The 16,566-nt window shown below is 43.7% G+C and overlaps 1 protein-coding gene across 1 annotated transcript in view; it reads left to right on the top strand.

The window, feature by feature from the left end:
• PTPN13 (protein tyrosine phosphatase non-receptor type 13) overlaps window positions 1-16,566 on the top strand; it is a 172,463-nt gene that overhangs the window by 136,786 nt on the left and 19,111 nt on the right. The window contains exons 30-39 of the mRNA XM_060247088.1: window positions 426-600; window positions 2,308-2,466; window positions 2,990-3,161; window positions 5,888-6,098; window positions 6,237-6,307; window positions 6,664-6,725; window positions 7,623-7,749; window positions 9,054-9,191; window positions 13,129-13,208; window positions 13,739-13,794. Coding sequence (XP_060103071.1) covers window positions 426-600; window positions 2,308-2,466; window positions 2,990-3,161; window positions 5,888-6,098; window positions 6,237-6,307; window positions 6,664-6,725; window positions 7,623-7,749; window positions 9,054-9,191; window positions 13,129-13,208; window positions 13,739-13,794 — 1,251 coding nt within the window. The remainder of the gene's footprint in view (window positions 1-425; window positions 601-2,307; window positions 2,467-2,989; window positions 3,162-5,887; window positions 6,099-6,236; window positions 6,308-6,663; window positions 6,726-7,622; window positions 7,750-9,053; window positions 9,192-13,128; window positions 13,209-13,738; window positions 13,795-16,566) is intronic.

Here is a 16,566-nt window from a genome sequence, read left to right as displayed (position 1 = left end):
GTGGCCTAATAGGCAAAGGAGCTCCTGCTAGAATTCCACCCCTGGGTGTATGCCATTCAAGTATCCTCAACACACCTGAGAAATGAGTTGAAAAATGGCTGGGAGGTCCAGAACCCCCCAGAGTTGCATGTCTGGTTTTTGGCCCTCAATCTTATGGCACTTTCTGAAAATCAAGAGGGTAAGCATCTTCCTGACCACCCCCAGAAGGCTTCTCTGTAAATGAACAGTACTGAAAAGGTCTATACTTGGGCAAGGAAATGTCTAAAGTTTCCAGTTGGGAACAAATAATGAATGAATGAAGCTACTTTGGAGGTTGACTTTGGGGCCACTTTTCTTAAGAACACATCTAATGCTTTTGCTACTTCATTTGATAAAAGTTGGACCTCGAAGTACCGTCTCATTTTGCTGTATATTGTCCCATGTAGTAGCCCTCCATCTTCTCTCCTGGTGGATTTGTCGCCAGTACAAAACTGCAGAACCGTCACACCTGGCTCAGCAGATGAAAACTACGCCTCTCCCGTATCAGAGTTCTCAACTCCCCAGGGAGGGCTGGCATCGCTTTTCAACCAACTTGAGAAAAATGCTGATGAATACGAACCGGTAATTTTTTCAGTCCTTTCTGAATCGCTGTGCTGAATTTGGTTTTCTTCAGCTGTACAAACTCACAAAACACCAAGGCTACAAGGGTACTGACAGTTGGCTTTTGAGGACTGTATGCTGGAAGCCAGAGCTGGTTTTAGTGTGAACAGTTAATGTATCTGATTAGGATTCGGAAGATCCAGATTCGAGTCTGTTCTCTAAAGCTGACAGTGACTGATTTCCCCACTCGCCTTGTTCTGGTCTCATTTCTCCGTTTCCTGCCGGCGCTTCTGCTGGATTTTGCACAAACTGCCCCGGGGCGGCAAGTTGCTTTGCTTCTCTTCAAGTTCCCTCCACAGCAAGTAGAAACCAGTTTTCAGAGAATCCTGCCTGCTGCGGAGAGAACTTGAAGAGAGGCAGAGCAACTCACTGCCCCGGGGCAGTTTGTGCAAAATCCAGCAGAAGTGCTGAAGGAAAGGGAGCAGTGAGACCAGAACAAGGCGAATGGGGAATCGGTCTGAATGTGGAGTATACCACCCGTTTCAAGGGTGTTTTGCCCTTGACACCTGCTAAGCAGAAAATCAAAATGCTTCAAGACTTTTCTAGAGAATAAATTATCCTTTGAGAATAAATTATCCAGGAGAGCCAGTTTGGTGTAGTGGTTAAGTGTGCGGACTCTTATCTGGGAGAACCGGGTTTGATTCCCCACTCCTCCACTTGCACCTGCTGGCATGGCCGTGGGTCAGCCATAGCTCTGGCAGAGGTTGTCCTTGAAAGGGCAGCTGCTGTGAGAGCCCTCTCCAGCCCCATCCACCTCACAGGGTGTTTGTTGTGGGGGAGGAAGGTAAAGGAGATCGTGAGCCGCTCTGAGACTCTTCGGAGTGGAGGGCGGGATATAAATCCAATATCATCTTCTTCTTCTTTGGCTGTATTCAGTGATGACCAGACAGTTGCTTTAGAGAACCACAAAATGAGGTCTCAATGGCTATGTTGTGTGACTCAGCATGGGCCAGTGTGATAAAATGGTTGCAGGGGCCCTGGAAAACCCAAGGTTCAGACTCCCACTCGGCCATGAAAGGGCCATAGACTGTCATTATAACCATCTGCTCCTGCCTCTCCACTGTTTTTGGATTTGCCATTTGATTTCTGAATATATTTGGGGGTTTGGGGGAATTTTCCCACCAGTTTTCCCGAGAGAACCTGGATACTTTTGGGATGCCAAAATACACTTGAGAAATACCAATAAGGAATTTTTCAGGTATATTTTCAGCTTGGATAGATCAAAATGCATACATCTAATGGAAACCGTGGGAAATGTATTGAAGCAGCCAAAAATCAGCACTGATTAGATCACTCACTCAAAAATCTGGAACTGGACAGCCATAGATTGCATAAGTGTAGTGGTTCAAGTGTTGACTAGGATCTGGCAGACTCAGAGTCGAATCCACACTTAGCCGTGGATGCTTGCTGGGTGACCTTGTGCCAGTCCCACACTGTCAGCCTCACCTACTTCACAAGGCTGTTGTGGGAATAAAATGGAGGAGAGGAGAAAGGTTTAAGCTGTTTTTAGGTCCCCATTGGGGAGAAAGGCAGGGTATAAATAAAGTAGGTAAGCAAATAAGCTATTTGTACTACATCCACATGCAAATCATCCCTTCCTTGTGTAATGTTGGCTTGGACTGTGCTTTGCCAGTTCCTAAGCTGTTTTATGCTTATGTCTTTTTCCAGGAGGTGGAGCTCCATGTGACCCTGACAAAATCAGAAAAGGGCAGCCTTGGTTTCACAGTGACCAAAGGCCACGAAAGTGTTGGCTGCTACATCCACGATGTTCTTCAGGACCCTGCCAAAAGTGATGGGCGATTACGACCCGGAGATCGCCTCATCAAGGTGTGGCAGAATTCAAATCTCGAAACATTGGGGCCAAAGTGATTACACCTCTTCCCTGTTCGCATATCAAGCATGTGTCTGCTTTTTAATAATAAAAGGGAATAGTGTGTGTGTTTATCTGGGGACCCTGTAATCTGGGCCCTCATCTGCTGTTGCCAAGGGCTGGCCAGTACCTAAAGCAGTTGGTGAGGTTAACAGTAGCCAAGCCAGACATCGGCCAATGCAGAGATGTAGCACAATGAATTACCTCAGTCATGAGTTGCCCAACAGAGGACATACAGCAGATCTGTAGGCTTTGTACTCGGCAGTGTCAGTAGATTGGCTTTTGGGGGTCATGTGATACTTATGAGCAAAGGATTCTGGGCTCCAGTGAGCCCCACAGTCTCTGACCACTGTTCCCTTCCCTTAGGTACCAGTATTAGGTAGTTTGCTAATCAATTACTGTTTTTCTTTCTGGAAATGTTTGTTTGTCTGAATCAGAGCTACAGCTAAGATTTCTTTCTTGCAAACTCTCACTTTACAGGTTAATGACACAGATGTGACAAACATGAGCCATACAGATGCCGTCAGTTTTCTTCGATCAGCCCCAAAGACAGTCAGACTGGTGCTTGGACGTGTTCTGGAGTTACCCAAGATACCCGTGTTGCCGCACATGCTGCCCAACATTAGCCTGGCGTGCCATAAAGAAGAACTGGGTAATTCAAAATGCCATTAACCTCTGCCCTTCCATACAAACCTGGGATGCTGGGAATTTGGATGCATTTACCTGCTAAAGTTAAATTTTGATTGCACTTCTTGCTTGCAAGCTAGTCAAGCCCCCTGCAGGTTTCTTTGATTCTGCAGGTCAACTCAAGTGCATTTTTGCACCTGTACAGTAATCACTGGTGCTACAGGCCAGGTTTGTGGATTTTCAGACCTTTGTAGATGGCTTTCATTTGCTGCTGTGTTGCATTTTGCAGCCACCTGTACAGTCAGTAAACTTCTCTTCTCATTCTTTTTTTTTTTTTGCAAAAGAAGATGATGATATTGGATTTATATTCCACCCTCCACTTCAAATCTCAGAGTCTCGGAGCGGCTCACAATCTCCTTTATCTTCCTCCCCCGCAACAGACACCCTGTGAGGTGGGTGGGGCTGAGAGAGCCAGTTTTGTGTAGTGGTTAAATGTGCAGACTTTTATCTGGGAGAACCGGGTTTGATTCCCCTCTCCTCCACTTGCACCTGCTGGAATGGCCTTGGGTCAGCCATAGCTCTGGCTTGAAAGGGCAGCTGCTGTGAGAGTCCTCTCAGCCCCATCCACCTCGCAGGATGTCTGTTGTGGGGGAGGAAGATAAAAGAAATTGTGAGCCACTCTGAGATGTGGAGTGGAGGGCGGGATGTAAATCCAATATCTTATTCTCCCGGAAGCTCCCCTGTCAAGGACAGCTTCAAGAGCAATGGCTGACCCAAGGCCATTCCAGCAGCTGCAGGTGGAGGAGTGGGAATCAAACCCAGTTCTCCCAGATAAGAGTCCCCAGACTTAACCACTACACCAAACTGGCTTCCAGAGTCATAGTTGAGTCATTACAGTGACCTGCTTTTCAGGAGTCCTGACCTGGATGGCCTGGGCTAGCCCAATCTCCTAAGATCTGAGAAACTAAACCAGGGTTGGCCCGGGTTGGTATTTGGATGGGAGATCTCCATGGAAGTGCAGGGTTGCTACAAAGAAGCAAGGCAATGACAAACCATCTCTGAATATCTCTTGCTTTGAAAACTGTATGTTGGCTACAACTTGACGGCACTTTTGATCACCACTTTTCAAGTTCAAATCTCTCCCTGTTTGCCCCCTCTTTGAACAAATTAATCTCCAACTGGGACGGTTCAGCTCCCTTCCTTTTTAGCTGTAAGCATAGCTTCTGTGTGCTGGGAACACTTGAGTCATAGCAAGCTTCAAGATCCATCCCTTTTAGTGGGTTTAAATTTTTTTAAAATAAGTTTTTATCATATGTGGTAGGAAAGGAAAAGGAAATAAACCACAGCTCTCATGAGGAAATGCAACTGTGAGCATGCACAAATTGATATGGGTCTTGGATGCCTCTGTGGCTGTCATTGGATTATGAATAATCCCAATTCCAATATATTACGGTCAATTAACCAGCAATAACAATATAAAAATCTCATAGAGACCACAATTTCTGCCTACATAAAAGCATTCTCATATTCAAATTCCTCCAATGTTAAACCTTAAAAATGGCATTATTAACCATCTCTACTTTGATGAGCCCCGGGGCAAACCACCCCGTGGCGCAGAGTGTTAAAGCGGCAGTACTGCAGTCCAAAGCTCTGCTCACGACCTGAGTTTGATCCCCGGCGGAAGCTGGGTTTTCAGGTAGCCAGCTCCAGGTTGACTCATCCTTCCAAGGTCGGTAAAATGAGTACCCAGCTTGCTGGGGGGAAAGTGTAGATGACTGGCAAACCACCCCGTAAAAAGTCGGCCGTGAAAATGTTGTGAAAGCAGCATCACCCCAGAGTCGGAAACGACTGGTGCTTGCACAGGGGACCTTTCCTTTCTACTTTGTTAAAAACTTCTGCTTATTTATGGCTAAAAAACAATATTTTGCTACTGCCTGAGTTACAGATTTCTTAGTATCTTTCAGTAAGTATTTCAGTAGCACATCTGCAAATTTCAGATAATTATCCAGAGGTTTAAATTTAGAGAGTAATGGAAATATTAACTCAGCCTTTTGGCTAAGATCAAGTGTGGATTATGTATAATGTTGTCATAATAAGGCATACAGAGACACTAAAGGAGTAAGTCTCAACACAAAATGTCAAATTCCACACACACACACACCCAGTTCACAGGGAGGTGGCAGCTGTGTGAAAGCAACATGTAACTGCATGCACACAATTGTCTTTTCCCCACAGTTGTATGCATTAGAGTTCTTTAGATGCAGATGAACAGTCTATGAACTGTTTGGCTCCTGTGATCACTACCTCTGAGCAGAATGAACTGAACCAGCAACTAATCAAATATCCTGGATGCCAACCCCACTTTCAATTCTGCAGTTGTTACAGAATCAGTACATGGTACTAAAAGAACAGAGCCCCGTGGCGCAGAGTGGTAAAGCTCCATAAAGCTCCCTGCTCATGACCTGAGTTCGATACCGGTGGAAGCTGGGCTCAGGTAGCCGGCTCAGGTTGACTCAGCCTTCCATCCATCTGAGGTCGGTAAAATGAGTACCCAGCTTGCTGAGGGGAAAGTGTAGATGACTGGGGAAAGGCAATGGCAAACCACCCTGTAAAAAGTCTGCCATGAAAATGTTGTGAAAGTAACGTCACCCCAGAGTCAGAAACAACTGGTGCTTGCACAGGGGACTACCTTTACTAAAAGAACAGAATGATGGAAATGATGGTTCTTTGTTTTGCTTTCTTTTCCACCAGGTATCTCTCTCGCAGGCGGTCATGATAGCCTTTATCAGGTGGTCTATATTAGTGATATCAGTCCAAAGTCTGCTGCGGCCATGGAAGGAACTCTCCGCACATTAGACATCATCCATTACATTAATGGGATCAGCACTCAGGGAATGTCTTTGAAAGAAGCTAAGAGGACGCTGGAGATGTCACTTCCTGTGGTGGTGCTGAAGGCAACGAGGTAATTTCCTGGGTGTGAGTAAATAGGATAAGTAGTGCTCTGGTTTCACAAAAACTGCAAAGCACAGACAAGGTAACAAATGCTTGAATTTGCATCCAGCTTTGAATGGGCTGAATGTAGAGTTTCTTCTCATTGCAGAGATGCTCATCCGGTGTTTCCAAAGAATAAAAGCACAGCGAGCTCCAGTCCAAAGTCAATCAAACCTAATGGTAAGAAATGCAGTTTTACTGCCACTTGAGAGGCATCTGTTAACATGCAAGCTCAAGGAGCAGGAAATGAAATCTTTCAAATGCTACTTGTGTTTTCTCAAAAGTCCTACTGAGTTCAGTAGGAATTAGTCTCCAGGAGGAGGGTTTAATAAGCCAGTTGGGCACCATTTAAGTAAATGCACGTTGAGTTGTAAGCAGGTTTTGCTTGCCATAGTTTTCTCTCCCACATGCATTTTTTTCAGCCCTGCCAAGCCATAGTGTGCATTACAGCCATTGTTGATCTCAGAAGATAAAAAAGTAATAGGGGTTATTGGATATATATTCAATAATCTGACCTTTCCCCTGCTTTCTTTAAGGTCATCTTATAGGTGAGTCTTTTGGCAGAGCAGAAACAGGACTTGATGCACATGCACCCAAGGTAAGTGCACAGGACAAATCAGGATATGTTTGGTCTTGCAGCCACAGTGGGAGGCATTGTACCTCATTGAAATGTGCCTGTTCTTTGGTTGTGTGTGTTTAAGAATAATTTGACCCAGGACGAGTTTGCTCATATGTGCTCTTATGATCCTCCAGCCACAACTTAGTAGATGCAAGTTGTGTGCAGCATTTTGTGAATTAGATGCGTCATGTATAGGGATAGGTACAAACTGAACCATGAAGCAAAATTCATAATGAATTCTGTCCAGTTTGTGGTTCACAAACATGTTTGTGACTGGACTACCCTCACGAATTCTCATGAACTTTTAAAGCAGTTCGTGGTGGTTTGTGGATGGAGCAGAAAGCAGGAGTTTAAAGGTACTCCCAGTCTCTTTAAACCCCTTTTCCCCCAAAGCCACAAAAACAACTGAGTGATGGGAAGGTGCTCCCTGCTACTCTTCTGTTTCAAGCTGTTTTATGCAGTCCCTTTAAACTTTAAACGGACTGCAGAAGATAATCTGAAAAACAGCTGAGCAGTGGAGAGGCATTCTCCACCATTCAGCTATTTTGGGCTGTCTTGTGCAGTCCCTTTAAATTTCAAAGGGACTGCAGAAGACAGCTGGAAAGACAGCTGAGTGGCAGGGAGGCATGAACAAATCTCCTGGTTTGAATCAGTTCATGGTTCAGCTATGAACCAAACTGCATATTCCTGGTTCATGCCCATCCCTAGCCATGTGCCAAGGGGAAGTCATCGCTCTTGAGCAAATCTGCCAACCATATTTTGCATGCCACTTTAATATGAGAGGTTTTATGCCTGCTGTTAAAGTCTGAAGACATGACTCTTAAGCAGAGTAAAGCCTTAAACAGGAGGATAATTCAGTCTTCTTGGTTTCCTTAGGTTAATGGTGACCTGATCAATAGTCACCAGAAAAAAGGGCCAGGGAATGTCACTGTATCTAAAGAGACGTCCTCGGGTGATGCTACTAATCTGGCCTCGGATTTTTCCAACTACAATAACAACTCCGGTAAGGACAGCAATTCATGTAGATCTCATACAGAAGCTTTTGTTGTGCCCTGGGACCACACCAGCCAACCAGTTAAACTGAATGAGAGTGTTGCTATTGTTATTGTTACCTTGTATTCTGTTTTAAGCTGTAGGCAACAGCAGTGTACGTGATGCTTTGTGCAGGAATATTATGTGCAGTGGCGAGGCTGCGTCATGGCCCCCTCTCTCAGTGGGGACTTCTTTCTGTCCCATCCCAGTGTGTAACTCAAGGAGATCATAACACCAAGTGTCTTCTGGAACTAGCTCAGACTTCTTCCTCTCTAATTCTCACTCTTTCTGTCACATAGAGTTTCTTGTTTCACCCCATCACCTCCTTCTTTCTGATAAGTCAGGCCACACTTGCAAGCAATACTCCTTCTAAGCTGTGAAATCTTGTGAGCAAACATTCTACTTCATGAGCTACTGCCATTAAAGTTGTAAGCCACTGCATAAATTAGTTTGCTCTGAGGCCATTTTTTCTGAGCTAAGACAAAAAATGTGTGAGCTGGAGGCTAAAAAACTGGGAGCTAGCTCACACTAACTCAGCTTAGAGGGAACACTGCTTGGAAGTAGGTCTTTGCTCATGAGCTGTCTATAATTGTTGACTTCTCACTCAGGGAGAAGTGCCAGGAATCTCATATTTCCCCTTCCCCAGGATCAGGCACCAATAAGATATGGCCAGCTCCTATCTCTGGCCAACCTGCTACTCCCACCTTTGGTGTTTCACAGATCCTGTGGGATCCAGTGTTCCCCAGAGCAAACTAACTTATGAAGTAGCTCACAACTCTAATGCCAGTAGCTCACAAAGTAGTATTTTTGCTCACAAGCCTCCACAGCTTAGAGGGAACATTGGGGTCCCCTCTGTCTGTCTCACTCATACACAAATAGGTTCATTCCTTGAGGAGTTTATAGTCTATTAGTTTTTGAATTATGTGAGATGACAGAGAAAAGGGGAGAAATCATGGAGGAAAGATGACGGGTATCTGGATGCTTGTTAAACACAGTCAAAAGTCCAGTTGATGTCAAATTAGATTTTATATCCTGTGATGCGTGCATTTCGACATAGTTATAATTTCCTTCTTTTTCTAGGAAAGGGGGAATGGACCTCGTTTTTTTTTTAAGGATTGGCTGTCAATAGGAAAGAAATAAAAGAGAAGAAAATCCCAACTGCAATACTATTAGGGAAAGGCTTCTTTGGAACTTCGCTATTTTGTGAGCTCTAATTTTTGTGTTTTCCTTTTGTTTCAAAGCAGTAATGGGACTTTTGTAATTATTTTGTAGCAGAGGTCCAAGAGGATGACGATGATTCTTATGATGAGGATGATCACAACGAAGTCATTCAGTACCTTTTGGACGTTGTAGATGAAGAAGCCCAGAACTTGTTAAACCGGAGCAATGCCATATCTGGGAATCATCTGTCAGGTATAGTTACCACCAGAAAATCTGACAAGCAGGCCTGGGAAGCCCCATAATAAGCTACCAGAAAGTGTGCCAGAATTGATGCCGTTATGATGGATGCAGTGGCCACAGAACAACTTTTGTGCCGCCCCTTCGCCTCCAGATTGTGCTATCAGAGGCCTTCTGAACACCAGTTTGGCCTGTGTTTTCATTTTGGGCAGGAGCTCACAGGAGTTGAGCTCCAGAACCTCGAAATTTCATTGTGCTCCTTCTTTCTTTACCCCACCCCCCAAATACTTGCTTCTGGGCTCCCTTGTTCAAACCCCCTGTGAGAATTTTGCTGAATTTGAAGATTTGACAAACTCTCTAATATTTCCCCCCACAAAAAAAATGGAAAATAACCAAAACATATAAAGCAGACAGATGGAAATCTTCCTCATTCTACTGTGGCCACATAGGAGAAAGTCATTTGAAAAGTACAATGGGAGCAGTGTTTCCTCTAAGCTGAGTTAGGGTGAACTAGCTCACAGTTTTTTAGCCTCCAGCTCACACATTTTTGTCTCAGCTCAGGAAAAATGGCTCCCAAAGCAAACTAATTTATGCAGTAGCTCACAGCTTTAATGCCAGTAGCTCACAAAGCAGAATTTTTGCTCACAAGACTCCACAGCTTAGAGGGAACATTGGATGGGAGTAAGGTTTATTATGACAATTATAATTCAGGAAGCATTTTAAGGTAGATGTTGAGCGGATATAATTCAGTACACCTTCTGGTGATGCCAGAGGTGTGTGGCATAAGCAAATGCATTATGCAAATGAATTGTGCTGATGAGCTCTGGCACCTCCTTTTCTACAAAATGACCCCTGGTTTTCATTAACTTTCCCCCTGAAATTGCTGACACAGGGCTCTATCTCACTGGGGCTTTACTGCAGGTTGACAGCAAAAACTCCCTGCAGAAAAGCCCTTGTAAGTATTGGGATTGTAGGTAATACGTAATATGGCAGAGTTTTGCCCAGTCACAGAAATGTGATACTGAGTGCAGTAAATAAATCTCCTAAGAAGTATATTGTCAAAAAAAGAAGTAAACTGACATTTATTCAAGAAGGTCCAGTTCACATTCAGGTTGCAGTCGAAAGAAGAGTACTTCTCTTATCACAAATGGCCAGCTTGTCCAACATCATGTGTGTGGGAGTACGAGGGCATTTTCTCTACAGGAGAGACCTGCGGAGACATGTGTCTCCATGGAAGGCCATGTGTAGAGTGTGAGAGGACAAAGTTAGAGAGGAGGAATCAGAGGGCAGTTCCCAGGTTAAGACAAAGAGCGGCATTCCATTCAAAGAGATAACACCTGTACACCCTTAGAGTGATGTAGTGCCCCCGCCCAGTGTCCAGGCATGCTGAATTGCTCACTCCAATAGTAGGAACCAGGGGTGAAATTCTAGCAGGAGCTCCTTTGCATATTAGACCACACACCCCTGATGTAGCCAGTCCTCCAAGAGCTTACAAGGCTCTTTTTTCTAAGCTCTTGGAGGATTGGCAACATCAGGGATGTGTGGCCTAATATGCAAAGGAGGTCCTGCTAAAATTCCACCTTGGTAGGAAAAATGCCTAAAGTTAGGGGCCACTTAGAGTACAAATCAGTGACATCAACTATTAGGGTTGGCAGCTCTGGGTTGAGAAATACCTGGCGATTTGGGGGGTGGGGGGGTGGAACCTGAGGAGGGTAAGGTTTGAGGAATGCAGGGACTTCAATAGAGTATAATCAGGGCCTTTTTTGTAGCAGGACCTCCTTTGCATATTAGGCCACACCCCTCTTAGTACAGGGCTGTAAGCTCCAGGAGGACTGGCTACATCAGGGGTCTGTGACCTAATATGCAAAGGAGTTCCTGCTACAAAAAAAAAGCCGTGAGTATAATGCCCATGGAGTCCACCTTCCAATGCGAATTCAGAACAGGAGGCTCTATTTAGTAATATTTTGGAAACTGGGCTCTAATGTGTTTGAAAAATATAGAAATAAGGTGCTTGAAAGATATAGAAAGCAGACCAGAATTTGACCATATCTTGATTTCACTCATGCTCTATAAAGTGGCTGTATCCTGGGAAATTAGCCTTTCTTTCCTCTCTTTGGAATGCCCTCCCCAACTGTTAAAAACGCTCCATTTGATAACAATTTGTGTGGCTTAAACTGTTTATAGCAGATAGAGATATATTTGATTCAGGAGTTGTTGTTTTTTTTAAAAAAAACTTAACCCAGATTAAATTTCTTAAAACTTAATCCAGAATATCTTTCATGTAGAGGAGTAATTCAGAATACAAAAAAAATCTTACATGCAGAGCAGATTTGCTGAATTTCTGCATGTCGTGTGCCTTGGCATTTTTGTTTTGGGTGTCTTACACTATGGTTCCTTCTTTATTTCCTACTTTTTCTCCATTGCAGCAGACATGTGAGTAACCTATGTCAGTCCTGCATGATTCCCCAGTGGGGCAAATGAATAGTTCCACTGGGCCATTTTAGGCTACAGTTTGGTGCCATCCGGCTTCTGCCTTGGCAGGGAAAGAAAGAAGAGTCATTTAAGGGCATGCAGTACAAACAGCTGGCTAGATGGAAATCAGATTCACCCTCAGTTTTCCTCACAGCTGCAGCTACTTCTCAGCTGGCAAGACATACAGGCTGGTATTGGAATTTTTATGAGATCGTTTTTGAAAGCTTAGGTGCTAAGAAATCCAACGCACGCTTCTTGCCACTGGATGTATGATTTACTGAAAAAACAGGCCATTTTCTTTCTTTTCCTTCTTCAGTGTTTGAATTTTAACTGTTGGCAGCGGTTGCTTTTTCTGTTGAACCTTGAACTGTGTGATGCTGTGGTCAAGTAACACATACAAGAACACAGATTTTCCAAAGGCTTTGTGTCCCTCAGACAGAGTGAGGCATGCCTCCCTTTCTTTGGCAGGGCACCTGTGCCTTTATTAGCTCTGTGGGAGGCAGCTATTCTACAGGGGAAGTTTTTTTAATCATGGTAATAGCATGGTTGGAAAAGGCTTCTTCAAGCACACTATCATTTTAAATATTTATACGAAGTATTTTAAACCGTTTTTACCTCAAAAGTGTTCAAAAGATATAGAAAGTAGGCCAAAATTTGATCATATGTTGATTTCACTCATGCTTTATAAGGTGGCTGTATCCTGGGAAACTAGCCTTTCTGTTCTCTCTTTGGAATGCCTTCCCCAACTATTTAAAACACTCCATTTGATAACAAATTAGGACTTGGGTTCCCTGGACCCAACTCGCTTTCCTCACAGCATCAATGGAGATGCATTTTGTGTGTGTGTGTGTGTCTGAATTAACTTTTTGTTGAAACTGTATAACGATAAATTCTATAAATTCTATGTAATAATATATTATAGAAAACAAATTTAAAAAAACTGTACATCTGCACAGAGCACCACCCATGCCTGTTTAATAGTTTTCTCTTTAAACTTTTTGATGGTAGAGTGGTGGCCACATTTGTCATTGCAAAAAAAAAAAGTTCAGTGGCATTTAAAGACTCACAACATTTATTTCCATATGCATTGTGTGGGATATTCAGTTTGCTCTGTGAATGGGGTTTATTATGGCATTGTTTAATGCCAGGCCAGAAGCTTGTGTTGTGCAAGTGAATAAGTGAATGAAAGACTCTGGAGGTGATTATTGGCAGGGCCAGTTTAAGATAAGCAATGCCCATCACTTCCTGGGCCCACACCACTACCGGCCAGGTCCCAGACATCAGTGGTGCAATGCCAGGTGGGGATAACCATCATTGCCCATCCTTGCTGATAGCTGAGTGTGAACTTGAGCCCTCTCCACTTGTCAGCACCATCCTTATTCCACCCAAGTCATCGTTTGGGTAGCTTATCTTGGACAGCTGGAACTAGTGATTTAATGATTCCCCCTCCCCTTTCTTCCGTTGTATTTCTTTCTTGTAGAGGCAAATGGGAAGCTTACAGAAGAAAAATCAGAAGACACAGACTGTGATGGATCATCTTTGCCTGAAGATTTTCCAGAGGTAAAATAAACTGGATGCTAATGGTAGCATTTTTACAAGTTTCAACAGATCTAGTGCCAAATTTTTGAAATGTACAGTACTGTGGCATACACCAGCCCTGTTCTTCAAGGGGCTTTACATTTCCTCCTTTTCTGTCTGAATTTATTTTACAGGAAAAGGATAGCATGACTTTGTCCACTTGCAGAACGTTCCTTCTACCCGTAACCCCAAACTTTGTTACTGCCTGCTGATAGGAAATTCCCCTGTAGGATCGATGTATTGTGCAGAGGCTAAAAAAAAAGGGGTGGATGGACATTGTTATGAAAAATAAGCCCTGAATATCCCAGATTCTTGTGTAAATAAACCCTGAAGCCAGTTGGGAATTTTCCAGTCTGCCAAAGCTGCTGCTGTTGAGATGCCCTTGGTTTGTTAAAACTAATCTACTGCAGAAAATCAGGAAACTCTGATTTTTCATTGAAACTACTCCCTTCCCCATTCTTTTTACAATTCATATAACTTATGAATTATGTTAACTTCTTTTTTTTCTTTAGCCACCACAAATAAATGGCTGTGAAGATCATTGTAATGACAGAGGGATTTCTGAAAGGTGAGACCTTTTCACAGGGGTGTTTTTCTAACACCAGGAACAAAGGAAAATAAAATATAGGCAACCTGCGTATAATGAATCTATATTTTTAAAAATTACGTTCCTTTTATCAACATACAAGGAATGCTTGTCATGATGGAGCCTGTTGCTTTCATAAAGGATGAAAAAAATCACAGATATCACCCAAAACATGATGAGTTTTTTAGTAACATCATAAAATGTCACGATGTGATCAAATTGTAAGCAGATTATGTTTGGGTCACAGACCAGGGCTTTTTTGTAGCAGGAACTCCTTTGCATATTAGGCCACACACCCCTGATGTAGCCAATCCTCCCAAGAGCTTACAGGGCTCTTAGTACAGGGCCTACTGTAAGCTTCAGGAGCATTGGCTACATCAGGGGTGTGTGGTCTAATATGCAAAGGAGTTCCTGCTACAAAAAAAGCTCTGACCATAGGTCCACCTAGCTCAGTATCAGTTTTGCTAACCAGCAGTCACTTTCCAGAGATTCAGGAAGAAAAAAAACCCCTGCTGCCTGAAATCCTCTTAACTAGAGATGCTTGTGACTGAACTGTGAACCTTCTGCATACAGAGTGTATTCACTGCCACCCAACTGTGTCCCCCTCCCTGTTTGGACCCTGTGGGCAATGAATATGCCTGCCAACCAATGTTCCCTCTAAGCTGAGTTAGCGTGAGCTGGCTCACAGACTTTTAGCCTCCAGCTCACACATTTTGTCTTCGCTCAGGAAGGATGACCCCAGAGCACAATAATTTATGCAGTAGCTCACAACTTTAATGCCAGTAGATTACAAAGTGGAATTTTTGCTCACAAGACCTTGCAGGTTAGAGGAAACATTGCTGCCAACAACCAGATGTAGGATTGGTTGTCTGTTGTGTCGCTAGGATTTTAAACAGGTGGCTTTCAAAGGAGTCATGTGATTCCTTGGAGGCTCACCTGGGTTTCCTCAGAAGACAAAAGAATGGAGGACCCTCCCTGAAAGATAACTTGCCCACCATGTACCAAAGCTTGCCCGTGGTGTGCAATCACGGTGGCAAGTGTTCATTGTGTTCTAGGAATTCTGTCAGTTCATTGGCTAAGGTCCAGCAGACCTGTGTGAAAGGCTGTTTGCACAGTGGCCAACCAGCTACCTCAAGGAAGCCCGCAAGCAGGATAACTGCAACAGCACCCTCCTGCCGATGCTCCTCCACAAGCGATATAAAGAGTCACACTAGCTCTGATACTGGAAAGAGCAGATACCCATCATTCATGACTAGTATCAATTGGTGGCCCTGTCCTCCATGGAATTGTTGGTTCCCCTTTGAAAGCTTTCCAAGTTGGTAGCCATCATCCCATGCAGTGGTGGAGAGTACCACAATTAAACTATGCACTGTGTGAAAGAAGTACTTCCTTTCATCTGTCCTGGATCTCCCACCCTTTGGCTTCAGTGGATGACCTTCAGTTCTAGTATTATGAGTGTTGGTATCGCAGGATAAAAAAAGACCACTCAAGAACTTCTTACTTACCAGACATTGCAGTACATAGCTTAAGAGCAGCATTCACAGAACTTGGTTTTGTGACTATGCCCACTGAACTACTGTCTGGAAGGTACACCAATAAACCACAGGAACACTGTGTATGCGGAACTACAGTGGAAGATCTTTCACTATATAATGGTGTGCCCTTTATATTGAGACCTAAGAAGCAGATTCCTGTCTGGAATTGTAAGCCAAGTACACAACTTATCTGACAATGAAAAGGTGATTTTTTTTTTTACCGTCAGATACAACCCCCTTGGTCCTCGCGCAAGGTAGTACTTTTCGCACTTGCAGCTAGAAAAGTTAGATCCAAGGTGGCTCCTAGTAATGCAGCACATTGAGCTCTATAGCCCAGCATAGCTATTATGATTTTAAACATACCAACAATGCACTTATGAAAGATTTGCTTTTTAAGTATTATTTTTTTGAATGTAAATTTTTATACTTTTAATTTTATATTGTAATGGCAACATACAATAAAACTATTATCTATCTATCTAGTATTATGAGTGCGGGCTTTGCACCTGCACAGAACTCTGCTTTGGGAACCTGTCTTCTAGGCATGAAAATCCTCTCACCTGCCCATTGCACAACTGCCTCTGGCGTCTTCTGCAGTCTGCCAGGCCGACTCAAAAGACTCCTCAGCCTCACGGCAGCCTCCACTGCAACAGTGTGGCTCTTGCCAGGCTGAGAACAAGGCCTCTCCAGGACTGGTTCAGCCACAGCTTCCAGCCAGGGAATCACTCCATATCCCTGCTCCATATCCCAGCAGCCTCGTCAGAATTTACTTTGCAGAGCCCCTTTTGTGCTGCCACCAGCACTGCAAGCGATCCTCTCAATATATCCCAGTTTTCAGAACGTTGCCTAATATTTGCCATGTACCATACAGTTAGGTGTGCTTAAGAGAGGGTGCTGAAGCATGCCTTAACGCTGTTGGATTGGGACGTTGTTGAAAACTCCTGCATTAGGTTTGACTTTTACAAGGGGAGCTTGAAGTGTTTTAGATTCTTGGCGAACAGAAGTGCTAATTTATTGCTTTCATTTGTTGAACTGACAGCAGATGCTGTGGCTTTGTGCCACCTGATTTGATGTAGCATGCCGTAGATATCTGGTTTAATTCGCCATCTGTTGGCTGTATTGTTTTTCGCTACATACTCTCAAATAATTTGACTGTCAAAGTATGAATAACAGCCATCTGCTATTCAGGAATCATTATGGCCATGGAGACTATCCAAAA

This window comes from Heteronotia binoei, chromosome 9 (assembly GCF_032191835.1).
Source record: "Heteronotia binoei isolate CCM8104 ecotype False Entrance Well chromosome 9, APGP_CSIRO_Hbin_v1, whole genome shotgun sequence".
NCBI lineage: Eukaryota > Metazoa > Chordata > Lepidosauria > Squamata > Gekkonidae > Heteronotia > Heteronotia binoei.
The sequence above is the reverse complement of the archived record's forward strand: the minus strand, read 5'-3'. Positions and strand labels throughout refer to the sequence as shown.